This window comes from Emericellopsis cladophorae, assembly GCF_022114955.1.
Source record: "Emericellopsis cladophorae strain MUM 19.33 chromosome Unknown NODE_3_length_1261782_cov_116_963312, whole genome shotgun sequence".
In the NCBI taxonomy this organism is placed as follows: domain Eukaryota; kingdom Fungi; phylum Ascomycota; class Sordariomycetes; order Hypocreales; family Bionectriaceae; genus Emericellopsis; species Emericellopsis cladophorae.
Window position 1 is genome coordinate 1042486 of NW_026250928.1, and position 23006 is coordinate 1065491.

A 23006-nucleotide genomic window follows, 5' to 3' on the forward strand; every position below is an offset into this window, starting at 1 on the left:
AAGCACCCAAGGCCTCGCTATCCAGCTTTATCGCCCTGGATCGTTGTCGCTAATCGTTGATAGTACGCCATCTCTGTTAGGGTCATCGACAATCCTGCCGGAATCAAGATCCTCATCGACCATGCCGGGATTCTTTCTCCTTTCCACAGTTCCCAACTTGCTAATAGTGTTAGCACGGCCATTTCAACCGTTCTTCACAACGTCCAGGGCAACGTCTCGCATCTCAACATTGTGGATGAGGACAGCGTGGCGCGTGTTTGGGGATGGAACCAGCATCTGCCTGCGCCGGTTCAGGAGTGCGTCCACCAGATCATCGCCCGCCAAGCTGCTGCCAACCCGGATCAATGCGCGGTTGAGGCGTGGGACGGCGAGTTGTCCTTCGGGGATCTGTTGCGGCAGGCTGAGGTACTGGCGCAGTACCTCTCCTCAACAGGCGTTGGACCTGGCACTACGGTGCCTCTATGTTTCGACAAGTCGAAATTCGTCATCGTGTCGATGTTGGCGGTTCTGCTGGCTGGCGCGGCCTTCGTCCCATTAGACCCAGGTCAAGCACCAGCGCGTCGCGAAATAATTCTGCAGCAAGTTGATGCGCATCTAATCCTGACAACCGACGAGCATGCCCAGTCATTCTTCAACCAAGGGCGGGCAGTTTTAGCCGTTTCTGCTGCGTCAATGGAAAGTATATCGTTTGCCCGGACCCATCAGAAACCGGTCAGATCCCCTGCGACGCCGTTGTCGACAATGTACTGCCTCTTCACATCTGGCAGCACCGGCACCCCGAAAGGTGTGGTTCTTTCACACCAAGCTGTGGCCACAAGCAGTACAAACCATGGCACCCGCATCGGATTCTCCTCGCGAACGCGAACCCTGCAGTTCTCGTCATATACCTTTGATGCCTGTATCATGGAGATATTTACCACCTTGATTTTTGGAGGCTGCGTTTGCATTCCAGCGCCCGCAACGCGTCTCGACGTCGCGGGCTCCATCAGGGCCATGAATGTTAACTTGACTTTCCTGACACCTACGGTGGCGCGCCTGGTCAAGACAGATGAGGTTCCATCTCTGCAAACCATTGTTCTTGGAGGTGAGGCGAGCTCTGCGGGAGATCTTTCAAGATGGCATGGGGTCGATAGAGTCATGCAAGCGTATGGCCCAACAGAGTGTGCAGTCTTCTGCACCGCCAACGACGAGGGTTCTGATGCGGTGTGGAAGAACAAAATGGGCCGGGCCGTCGGGAGCAGTGCGTGGATCGTCGACCCGCAAGACGAAAACAGGCTTGCGGCCATTGGCGCTGTGGGAGAACTTCTTATCGAAAGCCATCAGCTTGCCGAGGGATACCTCCTTCAGGACGCCCTCACAGACGAGGTGTTTGTCAAGAACCCGCCATGGCTGACCCGCGGTCTGCCCTCCAGGAAGAATACTGGCAGGTCCGGCAGGGTGTACAAGACTGGCGATCTGGTTCGCTATGTCGGCGACGACGGCACCATGCAGTACATTGGTCGCAAAGACGCGCAGGTCAAACTCCACGGGCAACGCATTGAGCTCGCCGAGATAGAGCACAACGTGATGACTTGTGTTCCAGGAGTGGTGCAGTTCGCAGCTGAGGTAGCCACTCTTGAGAAGGGAGCAGAGAAGATGCTGATAGGATTCCTGGTTTTGGCAGGAGACGGCACAGAGGTGATTCGCTCCGTGCCACCGGCAGCATCGCAAGAGATTTATTCATCGCCTCGACAAGGCGTTCAAATCTACGCCATGGCCTCTGATATCGAGGATGGCCTTGCCAAGCGGATGCCAAACTATATGGTCCCCAGCGTTTGGTTTAGTCTCGTCCGACTTCCCACAGCAATTTCTGGCAAGATCGATCGCAGGAAGCTGAAGGAAATCGCGGCGTGTTTCTCGATGCTCGAGATCGCAGACGCGAAGAGACAGAGCGGTGGTCTGGTCGTGTCCACAGAGGCGGAGAAGCTAATGCAAAGGCTATGGGCGCAGGTCCTGGGTCTGAGGATGGAGGACATCGGCCCAGATGACAGTTTCTTCCGTCTTGGTGGTGACTCGATCGCTGCTATGAAGCTTGTCAGTGTCGCGAGGGATACGGGATTGAATCTCTCCGTCGCTCAAATCTTTCAACAGCCAAGGCTCTCGGTACTCGCAGAAAGCATTGTCGATCCTGCAAGCACGACTGATGCCCCCCAAGTTGCGCCTTTCGCTCTGCTCGGAGAATGGTCTGCGGAGGCGTGCAGGATAGGGGCTGCACGCGCTTGTGGGGTAGACCCTGGGGCTGTGGAGGATATGTACCCCTGCACACCATTGCAGGCTGGCCTGATGGCTCTCACGTCGAAGCAGAAGGGCAGCTATATCTTGCAAAGCGTATTAGAGTTGGGCGAGAACATCGACCTTGCGCGATTCAAAGAGGCCTGGAACCAAGCTGTGGAGTTGACTCCGGTTTTACGAACGCGGATCGCTCAGATCGAGGGAGTTGGGTTGACGCAGGTGGTTTTGGCTGCCCAAGACATTGATTGGCAGCATTCTGCAGATCTGGAGACCTATCTTTATCAGGAGAAGCTCGAGGGTATGGATCTAGGACGGCCGTTGACAAAGTTTGCGCTCATTCACGAGAATGATCGATCACAACCGACACTATTCGCCTGGTCGGTCCACCATGCCCTCTACGACGGCCACTCGATGCCCATTCTGCTCGAGACCGTCCAGAAGCTTTACGACGGAGAGAAGCCACAGCTTAGCCCGGGCTTCAATCTCTTTATCAATTTTGTCCAGGGCCAGGAGTTAAGCAAAGTGAAGTTGTTCTGGGAGGGGGCCTTGGACCGCGTCGAGAGCGAACCGTTCCCAGCGCTGCCGGGGGGTCATTACCTGGTCTCAGCGGACACCACGGTGACGAAGACTTGGTCGCTGCCGAAGGCGCCGAAGCTGGAGAGTACGATGTCGACCATCGTCAGAGCAGGCTGGGCACTGGCTGTTCATCGCAACACTGGTGCACAACACGTCGTCTTTGGTGCCACTTTATCAGGCCGAAACGCACCAGTCTGGGAGATCGAACGCATCATCGGGCCGACCATCACCACAGTGCCTATCGTCGCACAAGTCCCGAACCACGCGACCGCCTCTGAATTCCTGGCCCAGCTCCAGGAGCAGGCCACGGCCATGATCCCATATGAACAGACCGGCCTGCAGAACATCGCCAAGATCAACGACGCAACGAAAGCGGCGTGTGACTTCCAGACTCTACTGGTCGTGCAGCCGACACCTACCGCCGATGTGGGGGAGACGACCCTGGGAACGTGGAGAGAGGTGGCCCAGACCGAGAGGTTTACGACGTATCCACTCACGCTCGTTTGCCAACTTCATGATGATGGGAGTATGGATGCGCAATGCGGCTTTGACACGAGCGTTATTTCCGCGGCCCGCGTGGAGCGCTTGTTGGAGTATCTAGGTGACGCTGTAGCGGAGTTGATGACAGCGGAGCCAACCACGTCACTTGAGTCTTTGAGAGGCGCCAATGCAATGGATCTTGAAAAGATTTGGAAGTGGAATCAGAATTTGCCGGGCGCGATCGAGACACCTGTTGGTGTTACAATTTCCAAGTTTGCTCGCTCTCAGCCTGATGCGCAGGCCGTCGTCGCCCACGACGGGAGCTTAACTTTTGCGCAACTCGAGTCGGTCTCCCACAGTCTCGCCGTGCGCCTTGTGGAGGCGGGTGTCACGCGCGAGACGCATATTCCGCTTGTGTTTGGTAAATCCTGCTGGACGGTGGTGGCGATGTTGGCGGTGCTCAAGGCGGGTGGTGCGTTTGTCCCTCTGGACCCATCCCAGCCGTCGTCTCGCATCGCAGTCGTAAGTGAACAAGTCAACGCTCGCGTGATCCTGGCTTCAGAAAATCTCACTCTTGATATTCTTAAATCTTATGAGATCATCCCAGTCGGACCCTGGCTGCTCGAACCCGCGACAGACTTGCCATCGCTACCGCCCGCCGACCCCACCTCCGCAGCATATATCATCTTCACCTCTGGCAGCACGGGCACTCCAAAAGGTGTGGTCTTAACCCATGAAGCCCTTAGCAGCGGCACCTATCACCATGGCACACGCATTGAGCTCGGTCTCGACTCCCGCGTCCTGCAATTCGCCTCGTACACTTTCGACGCCTCCGTCTTCGAGATCCTGACGACACTGACTTTCGGTGGTTGCGTTTGCGTGCCATCAGAGAAGCAGCGTACTGACGATCTGGCCGCGGCGATGGAGTCCATGGGTGTCAATACAGTATTGCTGACGCCTTCTGTGGCGAGACACTTGGAGCCGGTTTCTGTTCCTTCCTTGAAGAAGATCCTCTTTGGAGGCGAGGCTTCTGGCGCGGAAGACTACGCCAAGTGGATGCCGAGATCGAAGGTCTTTAATTTGTACGGCCCAAGCGAAGCGACGGTCATCTGTACCGTTGCGGAAGTGACTACCAACGCGTTGGTGCAGCCGGGTTCGATTGGCGCAGCGACAGGCTCAACGAGCTGGGTGGTTGATCCGCAAGACCCTAACGTTCTCCTTCCGATCGGCGCGACGGGCGAGCTCCTCGTCGAGGGTCCGATTCTCGCCCGCGGTTATCTCAACGACGATGCAAAGACCACGTCCTCCTTTATCGACACGCCGAGTTGGTTGAAGAGTGGATCTGCCTCTGTTCCTGGTCGTGACGGTCGCCTCTACCGCACTGGTGATTTGGTCTCTTACGAGGAAGACGGCAGTCTGTGTTATCGTGGCCGCCGCGACGCTCAAGTAAAGATCCGTGGCATGCGCGTTGAGCTTACCGAAATTGAGCATCATATTGTCGCGGCACAGAGCCCGCTACGGGATGATTTGCGTGTAGAGGTGATTCGGCCTCTGGGCGAGGAAGCTGCCGACATGCTCGCAGTCTTTGCCGTTTACGACGGATCTCCCGAAGCAAAGTCGGCCTTCGTGGCGGGTGGTACCGAATTGGGGGACCAAGATGGGAAATGTCTCGTTTTGCCCCTACTGGCCGACCTGGAACGGGAAATCGCCGAGAAGCTTCCCATTCATATGATTCCAAGTCTGCTTTTCATCGTCGACAGTATTCAGCTCAACAGGGCTGGAAAGACCGACAGGCAGAGACTACGGCAGCTCGGCGCTTCTCTCTCATCCAGTCAAATAGCCGCCCTTCGCAGTGGTGAAAGAACATCAAAACGCGATCTCGCGTCTCATGAGGAATGCACGCTGCAGAGTATTTGGGCGCGCGTTTTGAACCTCGATGCCAATCTCATCGGTCCCGATATCAGTTTCCTTCGCCTTGGTGGCGATTCCATCACTGCGATGCAGGTCTCCTCGGCAGCGCGTGCGCACCAGCTGGATATTTCTACAGCGGAGATTCTGCAACACAAGACAATCGCTTCCATTGTGGAGGCGTGGAAGGCTCGCGCCGGCGAGGACAGCGGCACATTTGCTGAGATCCTGGGTGCGATTGAGGTTGCAAAGGCGAAAGCTGCCAATGGAGGCGTGCTTCCCTTGACACCAATCCAGAAGCTGTTCTTCTTGCATCAAAAGGATCCGACTGTGTTATTTGATCAGTGCATTCTCCTTGAGCCGCGGAGAACTGTTGATCTGCGCAAACTGCGTGCGGCCTTGGAAGACGTGATACAGACGCATTCAGTGCTCCGTACGACATTTGAGGCTTCGTCGACTGGATCATGGCATCAATGTGTCCCTATGCTGGGCTCAGAGGCAAAGTGCGAGAGCATGAGCCTCTGCCATGTCAAGCTGGATACACTCGACAGTCTCGCAGAAGTGGTCTCCGGATGCAGAGAGAAACTCGACATCACGACCGGTTGTCTCGTTACGGCAGCCCTCATTGACACCACAGATGCTCAATACATCTTCCTCAGCATCCACCACCTCGTCGTCGATCTCGTTTCCTGGCGTATCATCCTGGAAGACCTTGAGAACATTCTCGCAACAGGTTCTCGCCCGGCCCTGTGTCCTTTGTCATTTGAAGCTTGGTCATTCCTGCAAGAAGACTACGCCATCCATCAACTTGACGAGCGTGCTTCTTTGCCGTTTGAGCTGGTGAAGCCTTTGCACTCGTATTGGTATGAGGGCAGCATGGAGTGCAGCAAGGCGACTAGAATAGAAAGCTTTACCCTCAACGAGGACACCAGCCCAGCCATCCTCGGCTCTGCCAACGAAACCCTTGACACCCAGCCATCCGATCTCATGATATCCGCCCTCCTCTTCGCCTTCTCTCAGATATTCTCCGACAGGTCTCTCCCCGCCGTCTTCAGTGAAAGTCATGGCCGCGAAGCATGGGATCCCAGCATCGATCTATCGCGATCTGTCGGGTGGTTCACTACCTTGTACCCAATCCACGTCCAACCGTCGCGCACAGACCTCGTGGACTTCGTGCGGAGAGTGAAGGACTGCAGGAGGCAGATTGCGAGGTCGGGATTCGACTTCTTTACCTCCACGTTTCGCGACAAAAAATATGCGGAGGAGTTTGTCGATGGATTCCCGGTGGAAATCATGTTCAACTATGGCGGTAAATATCAGCAGCTGGAGCGGGATGATGCGTTTTTCCGAAATGTTCCGCTGCCAACGGAGGCGATTTCTGGAGAGAGTGGACTTACAAGACATGCGTTGTTTGACGTGGTAGTGAGCGCCGTGGGCTCAGAGTTGAGCGTGGGCGTAATTTATGACGATAGCTTGGTCGACAAGTTTGGCCCAAGGATCCAGCAGTGGACTCGACGCTTTCAGATCGCCCTCGAGGATCTCGCGATGAGCGTTCCACAAATGTCGCGACAGTGGACATTGACGGACGTTCCGGCCACATTCACCTCTTATGAGCACCTCGACGAGTTTCAGAACAATTTGACGCCCCAGCTTGCGATTGGAAGTGTTGACGAGATTGAAGAGATTTTCAAGTGTGCGCCGACGCAAGAGGGTATTCTCATCAGCCAGGCGAAAGACGCGGAAAGCTACCGATCGAGGGTGTGCATCAAAGTATCAGCCCCCGACAGGGAGTCGGTGAATATCGACCGTGTGCAAGGCGCGTGGGTGGATGTTGTGAAGCGTCACTCCCTGCTGCGGGCAGTCATTGTCGATTCATTGCCCGGCAGCGAAAACGCGATGATCGTCGTTCGGAAGAATGTTGCATTCGATTTCGAGCTACATGAGGATTCGACTGCAGAGGCAGCAGCCCTCGCTTGGAAGGAGGGTACCGACCCGCGAGGCTGGCGATTGGAGCATCATCTAGCTTTCCACCGAGTGTCGTCTCATGAGGTGCTCGTCATCCTGGAGATGAACCATGCCATTGTAGATGGATTCTCCATCAGTCTTCTTCTCGCGGATTTGCAGGCGGCGTATCGCAGCACATTGCCGCCGGGGCCAGCGCCGTCATATCGCAGATTCGTGGATCACATCTCTCTGCAGGCAAACGAGCAAAGCTGTGAATACTGGAAGCATGCTCTAGCCGAGGCCCACCCTTGCCAATTCCCGAATTTGAGCGGGAGAGGTGATGGCGCAAGCGGGTCATTGCTCGCCGAGGCGGTGCGACTCACGGTGCCGAATGTCAACCACAACGCGATCCGCGCGTTCTGCACTCGACACGAAGTCACGCCCGCGATCGTCATCCAGGTCGCATGGGCGCTGGTCTTGTCCACCTACACAACCTCATCATCTCCAGTCTTTGGAGTCTTGACGTCTGGCCGCGACCTGCCAATCGATGGCGTGGAAGCCATCTTCGGTCCCCTCATTGGCATGCTTGTTTGCCGCATCGACCTCGGCGGCCGGACCGAGAGTATTATCGACACCGTGAGAAATGCTCAGAAAGGATATCTTGAGAGTCTTCCGCATCAGAATGTACCGTTGGCGATGATTCAGAATGAGTTGAGGCTGGAGAATGGTGTCGCGTTGTTTGACAGCGTGATGTCTTTCCAGAAGCGTGGAGAAGGTCCGGGGGGTGAAGGTGTGGCGCATGAGCCACAGACGCAATTCACGATCATCGGTGGCGTTGATCCATCAGAGGTGAGTCCAGCTCCACGCCACACTTTAGTTCAACTACAACTTGCTGCACATCGCCATTCAATCGCGTTTGCGTCGCTAACATAGGGACAAACAGTACGCAATTTCCATACAGGCCGTCGATGATGGCCATAATATCAGAGTGGCATTGGACTGTCGTGTCCCGCTATCCACGACACAGGCAGATCGATTGGCCGACAGCTTCAGTGTCGCCATCGCGTCCATCGTCGAGAACAATGATGCTGGCAGCATTACAGACGCCCAGCTCCTCGACGAATCGACTCGCGATCAGCTATGGGAATGGAACAAGAATCTCCCACCACCGGTGGAGAGAAGTGTACACGAGTTGATCAACCACCAAGCTCACAGATCTCCAACACGATCCGCGGTGTGCGCCTGGGATGGAGAGTTCACATACGCCGAGCTGGATAGGCTCAGCACTCGCCTGGCATGGCACCTTCTCGCCTTAGGCGTCCAGCCACGCGTCGAAAGGATACCAATTTGCTTCGATAAAAGTTTCTGGGTTATTGTCTCGATTCTCGGCGTACTCAAAGCTGGTGCAGCGTTCGTGCCTCTGGATCCGACGCAGGCTGCCTCGAGACGCGAAACGCTGCTTGGAGAGATCCATGGACGGATCATACTCGCATCGGCAAATTATGCGGCTTCACTTGACAACGAAAGTAGGACAGTGCTGACGATTGATCAAAACGCGATGGACAACATGGGGGCACAGGGCTACCACGGGCACGAACCTTTAGCCGTCGACCCCGACGCCCTCTGTTATGTCCTCTTCACTTCCGGGAGCACTGGTATCCCCAAAGGCGTTCTCGTCCAACACCAAGCAGTGGCGACAAGTTGCATTTCGCATGGAACAGAAGTTGGCTTTTCAGCTTCGTCAAGGGTTTTCCAATTTTCATCCTATACGTTTGACGCGTGCATCATGGAGATCATGACGACACTCATCTTCGGCGGCTGCATCTGCATTCCTAGCAGTGATGACCGGATGGACAACATTTCCGGCGCCATCAACAAATTTCAGGTGGACTTAATGTTCCTCACGCCTACGGTTGCTGGGCTGATTGACCCGAAGAGTGTGCCGAGTTTGAAGACTATCATTCTTGGTGGCGAAGCCACGACCACGGACGACTTTTCGAGATGGAAACACCTAGATCGTGTATTCAACGGCTTTGGACCTACGGAAACAACGGTGTTCTGTGTCATGAACTCGGGCGAAACACTGTACACTGACCAGGGCCGCATTGGTCGAGCCATAGGCGCTACGACCTGGCTCGCCAACCCATCCAATCTTCCACAGCTCGTACCCATCGGTGTCGTCGGTGAGCTACTCATTGAAGGTCATGGGCTCGCAGCGGGCTATCTCAACGACGCGCAAAGTACGTCAGGCTCCTTTGTTGAAGATCCGGCGTGGTTGGTACGCTATGGACGGAAGGGCAAAGTATACAGGACTGGCGATCTGGCAAGATACACAGCCGATGGAGGTTTAGTGTACGTCGGCCGGGCGGACACGCAGGTTAAGGTCCGTGGGCAACGTTTGGAGCTCAAGGAAATCGAGCTGCAAATCACTGCGGCTCTGAAAGGAGTGCAGCAGGTTACGGTAGAGGTGTTCACGCCTCGCGGCGACGGAGCGATCCCGGCCATCGCTGCCTTTGTTGTTTCGGACGATGCTGGCACGGAGCTCAAGATTGTCGAGAGCCCGGTAGGCGTTGCGGAAACCCTGTCATCGCATCTCCCATCCTACATGGTTCCGTCCACCTGGTTTGAAATCTCAGCTGTCCCGCTCACCGCCTCCGGCAAGACAGACAGGAAGAGGCTGCGCGAGCTGGCGTCTCGCTTCTCGAAAACCCAGCTAGCAAGCTTTCAGAATATCGACAAATCACCCAGAGAGGCTCCTGCCACAGAGACTGGACGACAGCTTCTCTTGTTGTGGTCCCAGGTCCTCGACCTGCCTGCGGAAGTCATTGGGCTTGATGACAATTTCTTTCACCTTGGTGGGGATTCAATCGCGGCCATGAGACTCGCTGGTCTTGCTCGCAGGTCTGGGATTACACTTTCGGTCGCACAAGTCTTCCAGTGCTCAAGACTGGGTGATTTGATTTCGATATTGAAGCCATCGGTTTATGATGCGGCCGGCAACGTTGTTGATTTCGAAGACGTACCGCCATTTTCACTACTTGGTGACGGACTTGCTGTTGCACAATGTCGACAGGAAGTTGCAGACATGTGCAACATCGTACCAGGGAGTGTGGAAGATGTGTACCCCTGCACCCCTATGCAGGAAGGTCTCCTCGCCCAGACAATCAAAAATCCTGGTGACTACGTTCTTCAAAATATCATGGAGCTCGCAGACGACGTCGATCTGCTCAGATTCCGCCAAAGTTGGGAGCACACTGTTCGCGCTAACTCCATTCTTCGCACAAGACTTGTTCAGCTCGAGGGACATGGTCTCGTGCAAGCCGTCCTCAAAGCAGGCATTTTCTGGCGGGAAGCGATGGATTTAGAGGCGTATCTGAGTAGTGACAAGCTGGAAGTGATGGAGCTTGGCGTGCCGTTGGCACGATACGCGATTGTCACAGATGAGGCCGCGACCAAGAGATGGTTCGTCTGGTCGATCCATCACTCCATTTACGACGGCGGCTGTCTTCACCTAATGAAAGCCGAGGCCGAGCGCGTCTATCTCTCAACGACAGTCGCTCCATTGTCGCGACCGCCTTTTAGCCTCTTCGTCAAGCATATCATGGAGAACTCCAAAGGCGACGAAGCTGTCAATTTTTGGAAAACTCAGATTGAGGGTTACGATACGCCGACATTCCCTGCCTTGCCTAGCGAAGGGTACAATGTCGTAGCCGACGCTCTTCTTGAGCGTGCGTGCTATACTCCCCAGTCGCTAACGAGTAGCGGAATCACTGTTGCAACAGTGCTTAGAGCGTCGTGGGCCCTAACTATAGGTCGACAGACCGGCACGGACGATGTTGTCTTTGGGATGACACTCTCTGGTCGCAACGTCAATATTCCAAGCATCGAAGCTGTTACTGGGCCGACCATTGCCACTGTTCCCATTCGAGTGCAGCTTCCCAGGATTGAGCAGGAGGTGCTCACTGTCTCGGGGTATCTTGATCGTGTCAACAGTCAGGCCATCTCAATGATGCCTTACGAGCAGACAGGCCTCCACAAGATCGCCACCATCGACACGTCCTGTCAGCGTGCTTGTACTTTCCAGACCCTGCTTGTTGTGCAGCCAGCGCAAGATGACCCTGCAAAGTATCAGAGCTCGGAGCTTGGCATCTGGCAGTCTTCGGCTCGGACGCGCGAATTTACCACGTATGCGGTCACAATCATCTGTCAAATGGTCAAGGATGGTTCGATGAAGATTGGTTGCGCTTTCGATCCTCGTGTCGTTGAGGAGTGGAGGATGGGGGCTATTCTGGACTATTTTGTTGCTATTACTCAGCAACTCCTAAACGCTGGGCCAGACGATCTCATTGCGGGCCTTGGGGGACTTCTCGCACCTGAAGTCGAGCAGCTGCGGCGCTGGAACGATACCGTCCCGGCAGCGGTGGAGCGGTGTATTCATGACCTCATCCAGGATCAGCGGCTTCGCCAGCCATCAGCAGTTGCCGTTGAGGCTTGGGACGGGAAGCTCACATACGAGAACCTCATGTCTTACTCGCAGCTTCTCGCGAGTCACTTGGCCATATTGGGTATCACGAGGAGTGACATTATTCCTCTTGTGTTTAACAACAAGTCAATGTGGACAGTTGTGGCTATGATGGCTGTTCTTAAAGCTTCGGCAATGTTCACTCCTCTGGATACGACGCAGGCACCAGAAAGGCGAAAGCAGGTTCTCCGTCAGACTGGAGCGAAGCTAGTCCTCACATCAGAACACCAACGCGACCTTGACGCTGGAGAAGGACAACGCACACTATCCGTCGGATCACAGCTAATCAAAGACCTGCAGGAGACGATGCCCCCCTCAACAGAGCATCACCCCTCAAGCCCTACTTCAGGCGCATACGTGCTCTTCACCTCCGGCAGTACAGGCCAGCCAAAGGGAGTCCTCGTCTCCCACCGCGCCATCAGCACCAGCAGCGTTCACCACGGCGCCCTCATTAGCCTCACACCAAGCTCACGATTTCTCCAATTTGCCGCCTACACATTCGACGCTTCCATCACTGAGATCCTCACAACCCTTGTCCACGGCGGCTGTATCTGCGTTCCAGCGAGAGACGAGCTTATGGGAGACCTGGCGGGTACGATGGCTGCGTACAACGTCAACGTGGCCTTGTTGACGCCTTCGGTGGCGCGAACATTGCAGCCAAACTCGGTGAAGTCGCTGAAGACGCTGTTGTTTGGTGGTGAGGCTGTGGCTCACGCCGATGTTGAGCGATGGACGGGTGCGGTTGACAATCTTGTCAATCTATATGGGCCGACCGAGGCTGCGGTGATCTGCTGTGGCAGACGCATCGACAAAATGGATGACCGCGATGACAATCGCTCCGGCATGCTGGGTCACGCGGTTGGCTCCGTCAGCTGGGTTGTCGATTCCACGGACCCTAGCAGGCTCATGCCCCTCGGCGCCGTCGGTGAACTCGCGATCGAGGGCTCTATCCTCGCGGACTGCTACATCAATGATCCGGACCGAACCCGATCCTCATTCATCCAGGATCCAGCATGGTTGATGTCAAAGAGGCGTGGGAGAGTCTACCTCACTGGTGATCTGGTCAGATACCACGCCGATGGCACGCTTTCCTACATCGGCCGTAAAGACAGTCAGGTCAAGATCCGTGGTCAACGTCTCGAATTGACGGAGGTAAATCATCACGTGCAGGCTTGTGTGCGCGACACGCAAATTGTGGTCGAGGCGGTCGAGACAGGTGGTGCAAAGGACCATGCGCTTGCGGTCTTTGCCGTTGTTCCCAGGACCATGACTGCAGATGGAGACGTCGATCATGGCATTTCCATGTCTCCTATAAGCCCTGAGCTAGAGGAAGAGCTGAGCAAGAGGTTGCTGAGCTACATGATTCCCACCGTTTGGTTCGAGATGCAGGAACTGCCGCTCAACGCCTCGGGAAAAGCCGATCGCAGGCGACTACGCGAGCTGGGCGCCGCTTGCTATGCGAGGACAATGTTTGACCAAACCTGTGGCATGGCCAATGCAAGCAAACGTATGCCCTCCACTGTGGATGAAATCCTGATGCAGAGCGTCTGGTCACGAACTCTCGGCCTTCCTCCACACACCATAGGGCTCGACGACAGCTTCCTCCGCCTTGGAGGCGACTCCATCACCGCGATGCATGTTTCCTCTTCACTCCGTGCTTCTTCTGTCATTGTCCCAGTAGCCACAATACTCAAAGCCAAAACCATCAGTCGGGTTCTCGCGGCAATTGGCGGTAACCAATCGCTGCCCAATGACACCAAGATCTTCAGTGAGGAGGCCCCCGGCCAACCATTCAGCCTCACCCCGATCCAACAAGTTTTCTTCGGCCACCAACGTGATCCTCATGTTCAATTTGACCAGTGTTTCTTCCTCCGCGTGGATTCACCGGTTCGGTATGAGATGCTGGTCAGGGCTCTCGATGTTGTCGTGCAGACACATGCCATGCTACGCGCCCGATTCTACCACGACGCAGCTCACGGCTGGCAGCAGTACATCTTGCCAGAGCCACGGGGGTCATACACGTTGGTGTCTGAGGAATGTTCGGATCAGACGGCGACAATAGCCGCTATTGCTCGCTGTCGTCAGTCTCTAAACATTGAGAGCGGTCCTCTTCTTGCTGGAGTCCTGATTGAGAGAGATGAAGAACAGAATTTGTTTCTCGCGGTCCATCATCTTGTCGTTGATCTTGTTTCCTGGAGGACCATTCTACAGGACCTGGAGAGTCTCATCATTGCAGCCTCCGTCAACAAAGTACAAACACTCCCTCCGCCGTCTCTGTCATTCTCTGCTTGGTGCAACCTCCAGAAAACCTTCGCCGAGATGAACCTCCGCCACCAGACAGGCTCCACGGAGATCGTCCCGCCCATGTTGTCATACTGGGATCTCGACGCAGATAGCAACGCTATCCAAGAAACTATGCGGCAGAGTTTCACTCTCGAGGCATCGGCCACTTCCGCCCTGTTCGGCGCATGCAACAACCTCTACCGGACACGTCCGCTGGAGCTCATGGTCGCGGCTCTTTTGCACGCCTTTTCTTGCACCTTTAATGACAGATCTTTGCCGTGTCTCTGGAACGAGGGTCATGGTCGCGAAGTTTGGGACGACAACTTGGATCTATCGCGCACCGTCGGATGGTTTACTACCCTCACACCGGTGCAGATCACGCAGGCGACAAACACGACCAGTATTCATGAGTACATTCGGATGACAAAAGACCACATGCGTGGCCTGTCACACAGTGGTTGGGCAGACTTTGTCTCTCACTTTGTCGACAGTGACTCGGCCAGCGATTTCATTGCCAAATTGCCCGCAGAGATCATGTTCAACTACAGCGGTGGCTTTGGCCAGCTCGAGCGCGAAAATTCACTTTTCCGGAACATCAGCGCGCCAACGTCCAGCAAGGACGTGCAAGAATTTGAGCCATTCAGACGACATGCGGTCTTTGATGTGTTGGCTGGTGTGAGCGGCGGGCTGCTGAATGTGAATTTCATCTTCCCGCAGTCTGTACAGTCACACAGGAACATCTCAGCGTGGGTCAAGAACTACGAAACCACCCTTGAGAACCTACGCGAGACCATGGCCCACGACAACACAGCCCGGCTAACAATCTCCGACTTTCCAGCTATATTCGACTCATATGCGGCTATTGACGAATTCCACGTCTCCGTACTTCCACATCTCAACATTGCCTCCATCGACGAGATTGAGGATATCTATTCATTAGCACCGGCTCAACAGGGCATTCTTATCAGTCAGCAGAAAGATTCCAAGGCATACCACTCTCGGATCCACGTCAAGGTGTTGGCGAGAGAGGGAAGCAGGGATGGAGCTGTTGACTTGTCAAGACTCCGCGGTGCTTGGCGGGCGGTGGTGCAGCGGCATGACCTCCTTCGCGCGCGCATCGTTCATCTCCCCATGAGCGGCCGCAGTGTGCAAGTGATTCTCTCAAATCCGCCGATCAGCACAACAGTCAAGTCCTCTGCCAGCTTTGAGAATGTCGTGGAAGCGGTCAGGTCCAGCGCACCGCCTTCTTATAGCCCCTCCGACTTGCAGCACCACCTCGCCATCTTCCAGGTCAGCGCCAGCGATGTGCACCTTGTCCTCCAGATCAACCACGCCATCATCGATGGCTACTCAACAACTCTTCTCGCACGCGACCTCCAAGCCGCTTATACTCACGACGGCAACCGTTCTTTGACCCCTGCGACTTCATACGGCAACTTTGTCACGTTTGTCGAGCGTCAGTCGCGCGAAGAGGGTCTACAGTTCTGGATCAACCGTCTTCAGGGCTGCGAGCCATGTCATTTTCCAGACCTTGTCCCAGCCACCGAGTCCGAAGCCATCGACGAAAAGCAACAAGCCACGTCAATCAGTGTGCCGGGCTTGGACAGCGTCCTCATTCGGAACTTCTGCAAGCACACCGAAATCACAACCGCGACGGTCATACAACTTGCTTGGGCGCTCGTCTTGCGCTGGTACACCGGCTCACTTGACCCATGCTTTGGGATCCTCTGCTCAGGACGAGACCTACCCATTCCCGGGGCTGATATCATTCTCGGACCCATGATTGGCATGCTGACCTCTTGGGTTCGTCTTGGGGCCACCGAGGCGTCTACAGTGGCGCAGACACTCGATGCGATGCAGGCGTGGTATCTAGAGAGCTTGCCATACCAGACTGTGTCGCTGGCGGAGCTGCATAGTGGCCTTGGATTGGGCGGCGATACCCTGTTCAACAGTGTTGTCTCGTATCAGAAAACGGGAGAGGAGAGGAGAGGTCATGACAATGTTGACGAGGTGGTTGAGATTTCATTAGCTGGTGGCTACGATCCCACAGAGGTAAGTGACGCTCCTCTCCCAGCCAGAGTCTGGCTAATTGCGATTAGTATACCATTTCCGTCCGGGCTATCGACAGCCCCGACGCTCTGCAGCTCATCGTCGACTACCACGAAGCGCTCAGCGAAGTAGACGCTGCTCGCATCGGCGACTGCTTCAGCGCTGCAGTCAACGCCATTGTCTCCCAGCCTGATGCTCAGATTTCGACCCTTGACATTGTGCTCTCTCAGGCTCGCCAGCAAATATGGGAATGGAACGGCGTGGTCCCGCCAACTGCCGACATGTGCGTTCACGACCTGCTCGAGGAGACCGTAAGCAAGTACCCCGGTAAGGTTGCTATCTGCAGTTGGGACGGCGACTTGACCTATAGGGACATGTGGGAACACGCTGGTCGACTTGCGTCTTGTCTGCTGCAGAGCGGCCTTGCTCCGCACAGTATTATTCCTCTCTGTTTTGAAAAGTCAAAGTTCACAGCGGTCGCCATGGTCGCGGTACTTCGAGCAGGCTACGCTTTTGTTCTCCTTGACCCATCTCAACCCGAGGAACGCCTATCCAGCATTGTCCGACAAACCCGCGCAACCACCGGAATTTGTTCACGGTCGTCTTCCGATTTGCTCTCGGGAATCATCGAAAAGTTCATCATCATTGAAGATAACTCACACCTAAAATACCCAATTCCACAGGTCCAGCAAAGCGACCCTAGATCCACCATGTACATCATCTTCACGTCCGGCACCACAGGCAAGCCAAAGGGCACCATAATCAGCCACAAGTCCTTTGCCTCTGCAATCACTCACCAAGCTTCACGTATCGGTTTCACCCCTGCCACCAGGATCCTGGACTTTGCCTCCTACAGCTTTGACGTGTCAATTAACACTCTCATGATGGTCTTGTCTACTGGAGGTTGTGTCTGTGTCCCCTCTGAGGACGACCGCAAAAACTGTCTGACTGAGGCAATTGTTCACTTTGGCGTCAACACAATTGACGTTACGCCTTCAGTCTGTCGTCTGCTCGAGCCCGATGAGATGCCGCTGGTCACGACCATGATTCTCGGTGGCGAGCAGTTGCGCTCGATCGATATCGCGCACTGGCCCGCTCGGGTGCGCGTGGTCAACTGCTACGGACCATCAGAGTGCACGCCTACCAGCACGATCAACGACGCACAAGGGCCGAATTCTATCACCGGGATCGGAAGAGGCAGCGGAGCGGTCACCTGGGTCGTCGATCCCAACAACCACAATGTCTTGGCTCCACCGGGAGCCACCGGTGAGCTACTGCTTGAGGGTCCCATCGTCGGCCAAGGCTATCTCAACGACCCATCGCACACGGAAGGTTCTTTCATCACCGATCCCGAGTTCCTGGTTCAGGGCTCGGCGTCACATCCAGGACGCAACGCCCGACTTTACAAGACTGGCGACCTGGTGCGGTACCTAGAGAGTGGTGACTTGGTGTACCTTGGGAGGAAGGATGCCCAGGTCAAGCTACGTGGGCAGCGTGTGGAATTGGGGGAGGTGGAGCACCATGCTCTAACCTACGTTCCTCAGTCCAAGGAGGTGGTGGTGGATGTGATTCGGCTGGCTGACGGCGATGCAAATCAGCAGGTCCTCGCTGCGTTTGTGCTCTTGGACTCCAGCAATGAAGCGAGCCAAATGGTCACTGAGACTGTCCACCGAAATGGCGTCGACATCGGTATCATGTGCAGCACAACCGCTCTCGAAGACGCACTCGCCCAGCGACTGCCGACGTACATGGTCCCGACAGTCTGGTTCGCTGTTTCGGCCATCCCGCTTACCATGGCCGGCAAGACCGATCGCCGCAAGCTTCGTGACATCGGCTGCCACTTTTCCGCTGCGTACATTGGTGAGAAGTTACGTCAAGCCAGTGGAGACAACACCAAGCCACAGACGGGGATCGAGGTAGCGTTGCAGATGCTGTGGTGTGATGTTTTGCAAATCGAAGAGTCGGACATCACGCTCGAGGACAACTTCTTCCGCGTTGGAGGTGACTCGCTCAAAGCGATGGGGCTCGTGGCCAAGGCGAGAAAGGCCGGTCTTGATGTCTCTGTTGCGTTGATCTTCCAGCATCCGCGCCTTGGGGATCTCGCGACAGAGCTCGCACTTTTGAAGACTCCGGACCACACAGTCGGGGAGACACAGGGCGATGTCGAGGCTTTTTCGCTCGTTCCCGTTTCTGCAATTGAAAGTGAGAGTCTGGCGAGCTACGTCGACCAGGTGGGTCAAGCTTGCTTAGTCTCTAAGGAGGAGGTTGAGGACATCTACCCTGCAACACCTCTCCAGCAGGGTCTTGTGGCGCTCTCAGCGCAACGACCCGGTGAATATGTCATCCAGAACGTCATGGAGGTTTCTCCGGCCACAGACTGTGTCCGACTACAACGTGCTTGGGACGAGGCGGTGCGCAGAACGCCGATACTTCGCACTAGAATTGCACAAGCTCGAGCTGGTCCTCTCGTGCAGGTCGTCATCAGACCTCAATCGTATGAAAGCGTTTCGTGGACGCACGGCACCAACTTGGAGGGCTATCTCCTCCAGGACAAGAAAGAATTGATGCAATTCGGAAAGTCGCTTACACGGTTCGCCCTTATCCAGGAAGACGCTGCTTCATACTTGGTCTGGACAATTCACCACTCGATTTACGACGGTCACTCGCTGCCACAGATTCAAGCGCTTGTCCACAGACTTTATCATGACGACCGCAATACCCTTGGATCTGGCCCGCTCTTCAGCACATTCGTCCGATATCTGTTGCAACAGGATGAAGATGTGAACAAGCAATTCTGGGCCACCGCCCTAGCTGGCTGCGAATCCACTCCTTTCCCGCCCACACCTCCGTCCATGTCCCTCCTGGACACCCCAATCACTGCCGATGCCTCCCTCAGTATTTCCTTCACTACGCCACCGAGCCACAAATCCAGCGTCACGGTAGCAACCCTCATACGCGCCGCCTGGGCTCTGACCGTGTACCGCTACAGCGGCTCGCCAGACGTTGTTTTCGGCGCCACGCTCTCTGGCCGGAATGCGCCCGTGCCTGGCATTGAAGACATCCTTGGTCCAACGATTGCTACCGTTCCTGTGCGGATCGCGGTGCCTGCGAGAGATGACACTCTGACGCTGCTTGACTTTTTGACTGACGTGCAGGCTGGCGCTACGGCTATGATGCCGCATGAGCAGCACGGGCTGCAGAATATCGCCAGGCTGAGTGAAGAGGCGCACAGAGCCTGCGATTTCAAGACACTCCTTGTCATCCAGCCTCATGAGGATGACAAGGTTCATGATCAAGGTGGCCACCAAGCACTCGGTGTCTGGCGGGAAGCTGTCGTTGCGAGTGGAGCATCTAGCACGTATCCCCTCTCGGTCATCTGCAGCCTCTCCAGGTCGGGGACAATGCACGTCGCATTCAATTTCGATGCGCGGATCCTTCCGCAGTGGCGAGCTGAGCGTATTCTCGAGCAGTTCCGCTTTTCCATCTGCGAGCTTTCGACTCTGGATCCCGACACAGTACTAGGCCAGACGGAGAGTCTCTCGCCTGCCGACAAGAACCAGCTTTGGTCGTGGAACTGCGTGGTTCCAGACCCAATAGAGGCATGTGTTCATACTCTTGTGCAGAAGAAGGCACAGAATCAGCCGGGGTCGATCGCTGTGAGCGCCTGGGACTGGGAAATGACGTATCGCGAGCTGGAAGAAGCGGCTACGAAGCTCTCACGATATCTCTCAGACAAACGCGGCATTGCACCTGGTGCAATCGTTCCGTTGTGCTTCGATCCGTCGATTTTAGCGGTTGTCGCAATGCTTGCAGTTCTACAAGCTGGCGCAACGTTTGTGCCGATGGACCCGAGCCAGCCAGCAGACCGGAGGAGGCAGGTCTTGACCCAGATCGACGCAAAGACCCTCTTGACCTCGCCTGCTCTCGCTGGGACGCTGGCCGGGGATCACGCTCATTTGGCGGTTGTGGCTGTTGATCATGAGCTCTTTGTCGACAGTCCCGCGATCCCACGGTGCGAGGTAGTTGATCCGACATCTGCTGCGTACATCATTTTTACATCCGGCAGTACAGGCCAGCCAAAGGGTGTCGTTGTCAGTCAAGGAGCCATCGCGACAAGCTGCTGGTATCATGGATTGGCCATCGGGCTGGGCCCAGAGTCAAGGGTGCTCCAATTCGCATCATACGCTTTCGACGCCTCACTACAGGAGATTCTGACAACCTTGGTCCACGGCGGCACTGTGTGCATTCCCTCCAACTATGATATTCGCAACAATCTCACTCAGAGTGTACGCAATCTGCGAGTCAATACCGCCTACCTGACACCATCCGTCGCGAAGCTGATCGATCCGATGCACGTTCCGAGCTTGACCACCATCATGCTTGCGGGAGAAGTTTCGGCCGCGCAGGACTTCCATCGTTGGTCAAGGCCGGGGCAAACCGTCTTGCACGGCTACGGGCCCACCGAGTGCGCGATCCTGTGCTGCGTGGCGCGTGTTGACCTCGCCGCCGATCTGCAGCCCGCCCGTATCGGCACAGCCGTGGGTGGTGTCAGTTGGGTCGTTCATCCCGATGACCACACACAACTCCAGCCCGTTGGTGTCGTTGGAGAGCTTCTCATCGAAGGCCAAATCCTTGCCACCTCTTACTTGCATGATCAAGAGGCTACCGATTCCTCATTCGTCAATTCACCCCCGTGGCTCATCAACGGCTCACGTGGCGACCACTCTGCCGGACGCCAAGGTCGACTCTACAAGACTGGAGACCTGGTTTCCTACAACCCTGACGGGTCGCTCAACTACATTGGCCGGAAAGACTCGCAGGTCAAGATTCGTGGGCAGCGCGTCGAGCTTGGTGATGTGGAAGTCTCGATTTCGCAGTGCTACCCCGAGGCTCATCAGCTCGTCGCCGAAATCATCAAGCCGAGGGGCGAGAGTCGCCATCCACTGCTTGCTGCTTTCGTGGTATTGGAGACGCCTGATCAACCTTCGTCGCCAAGAAATACCAATGGAGTGGACATTGTGCTTCTCTCCACTCCAGCGACCGTCGAGAGTCAGCTTCGTGACATGGTACCCGATTACATGGTACCATCAGCATGGTTCGCTATCTACAATTTGCCTTTGACTACGTCAGGCAAGACAGATCGCAGGAAACTTCGCGAGGCTGGTTCCACTTTCACAGCTGCGGACCTGGCATCAGTAGCACGCGAGGATGCCGATGTCACACAGCGACTGCCTTCGACGGAGGATGAGCGGACTCTTTGCCGTCTGATCGCCCAAGTTCTCAACATTAATGCTGCGATCACACCTATTGGAGTTGATGAAAACTTCTTCTACCTCGGAGGAGACTCCATCACAGCCATGCAGCTGTCCACTGCTGCGCGAGGCGAGGGATTGCGCATCTCGACCGGCATGGTCACGCGCTTCAAGACAGTCCGCCGAATATTGGACGCCGGCGACGGCGACCATGTTCCGCAGACTCTTTCCAGGGACGACCTCCATACCCCGGAAGACCAGATCGTGCCGCTGGCGCCGATTCAGCAAATGTTCTTCCTTCACCAGCCGAGCCCCAGTGTCTGCTTTGACCAGTTCTTTTACCTTCGGCCGAGGACAGCCATCACGCAGACAAGCCTCGAAGTCGCGTTTGGCCAGATACTGCAGGCACATCCGATTCTCCGCGCGCGCTTCCGTCCGGACGGCGAAGGTGTGTGGGCACAGCAGATCACGCCCACAATGGATAATTTCCGCTGCACAATGCGCGCGTGCAACAACTACGCGGAAGTTGCATCTGCCATCAAGGCTCAACGCGCCAGCCTAGACATTACGAGCGGCCCATTGATCGCCGTGGTTCTCTTTGAAGTCCATGGTGTCCAGACGCTCTTCATCACGATCCACCATCTCATCATTGACCTGGTCTCCTGGCGCATCATCCTGGCAGACCTGGAGAAGTTACTTACCAGCGACCCATCGCCGCTCGCGCCGGTCGGGACATCCTTCGCCACGTGGTCCACGTTGCAACAGCAGCGTGCCGGTCAACTCACCATCGCCGGCCAAGGCGAAGGACGTCTGCTTCAGCCTCCATTGTCGCAGGTCGCCTACTGGACCGACGATGCCGCCGCGGCGAGCTTGGACAAGGACTCTTCGACCCTAACGTTCACTCTTGATGAGGAGACCACCAAGGCGATTCTCGGGTCGTGCAATCAAGCCTTGGGCACAAAGCCGATTGAGCTGATGATCTCCGCGCTCATGTACTCGTTCCGTCGTGCCTTTGAGGATAGAGACTTGCCAGTGGTGTACAATGAGGGTCATGGTCGCGATAGTTGGGACGACCAGCTAGAGCTGGACCTATCAAGGACCGTAGGATGGTTCACCACGCTCTACCCGGTTCACGTCGACGCGGGATCTCTTAGCGAGGATACTCAGGACAGTCTCCACGACATGGTAGCCAAGGTCCACTCCACCATGTCCACAGCCGCGTCCCCAGACACCGGCGCCGCATGGTTCACCTCTCAATTCGCCACGGCCGACGCCGCCGCATCCTTTGTCCGAAGCCAGCTCCCCGCGGAGGTCGTCTACAATTACGCGGGCGTGTACCAGCAACTTGAACGCGATGACGCCTTCTTCGAGGTCACATCACCCTCCGCCATGGCCGCCGGCGCGGAGTGTGGAGCCTCGTTCGACATTGACCCGTCTTCCGCGGCCGAGGCGAAGCGGTACGCGCTGTTTGAGGTGTTGGCGGGTGTGTCGGGTGGAAAACTTGGGATTTCGGTGCTGTATAGTCAGCATTTGAGGCATCAGGAGAAGATTCGCGCGTGGTTTCATGGGTTTGAGGAGGCCTTGATAAGGATTGCGCGGTGAAGTGCTGCTTGCTCGCCGTCGGGAGGTCAGCGACTGACCGAGGCGACCGGCTAGGAGCTGTGATGATCCGTTGATTGAGGGTGCATTACTTTACCGTATATGCATTATTACAACGGTTT

The 23006-nt window shown here is 55.8% G+C and overlaps 1 protein-coding gene across 1 annotated transcript in view; it reads left to right on the top strand.

Annotated features, from left to right (window-relative positions):
* Positions 1-22887, top strand: part of J7T54_008132 (Linear gramicidin synthase subunit C) — a gene marked incomplete at both ends in the record, with an annotated part of 32208 nt that extends 9321 nt beyond the window's left edge. The window contains 6 exons of the mRNA XM_051502731.1: positions 64-8028; positions 8123-10130; positions 10284-10907; positions 10992-16036; positions 16084-16344; positions 16717-22887. Coding sequence (XP_051365894.1) covers positions 64-8028; positions 8123-10130; positions 10284-10907; positions 10992-16036; positions 16084-16344; positions 16717-22887 — 22074 coding nt within the window. The remainder of the gene's footprint in view (positions 1-63; positions 8029-8122; positions 10131-10283; positions 10908-10991; positions 16037-16083; positions 16345-16716) is intronic.
* Between the last annotated feature and the right edge of the window lie 119 nt (positions 22888-23006).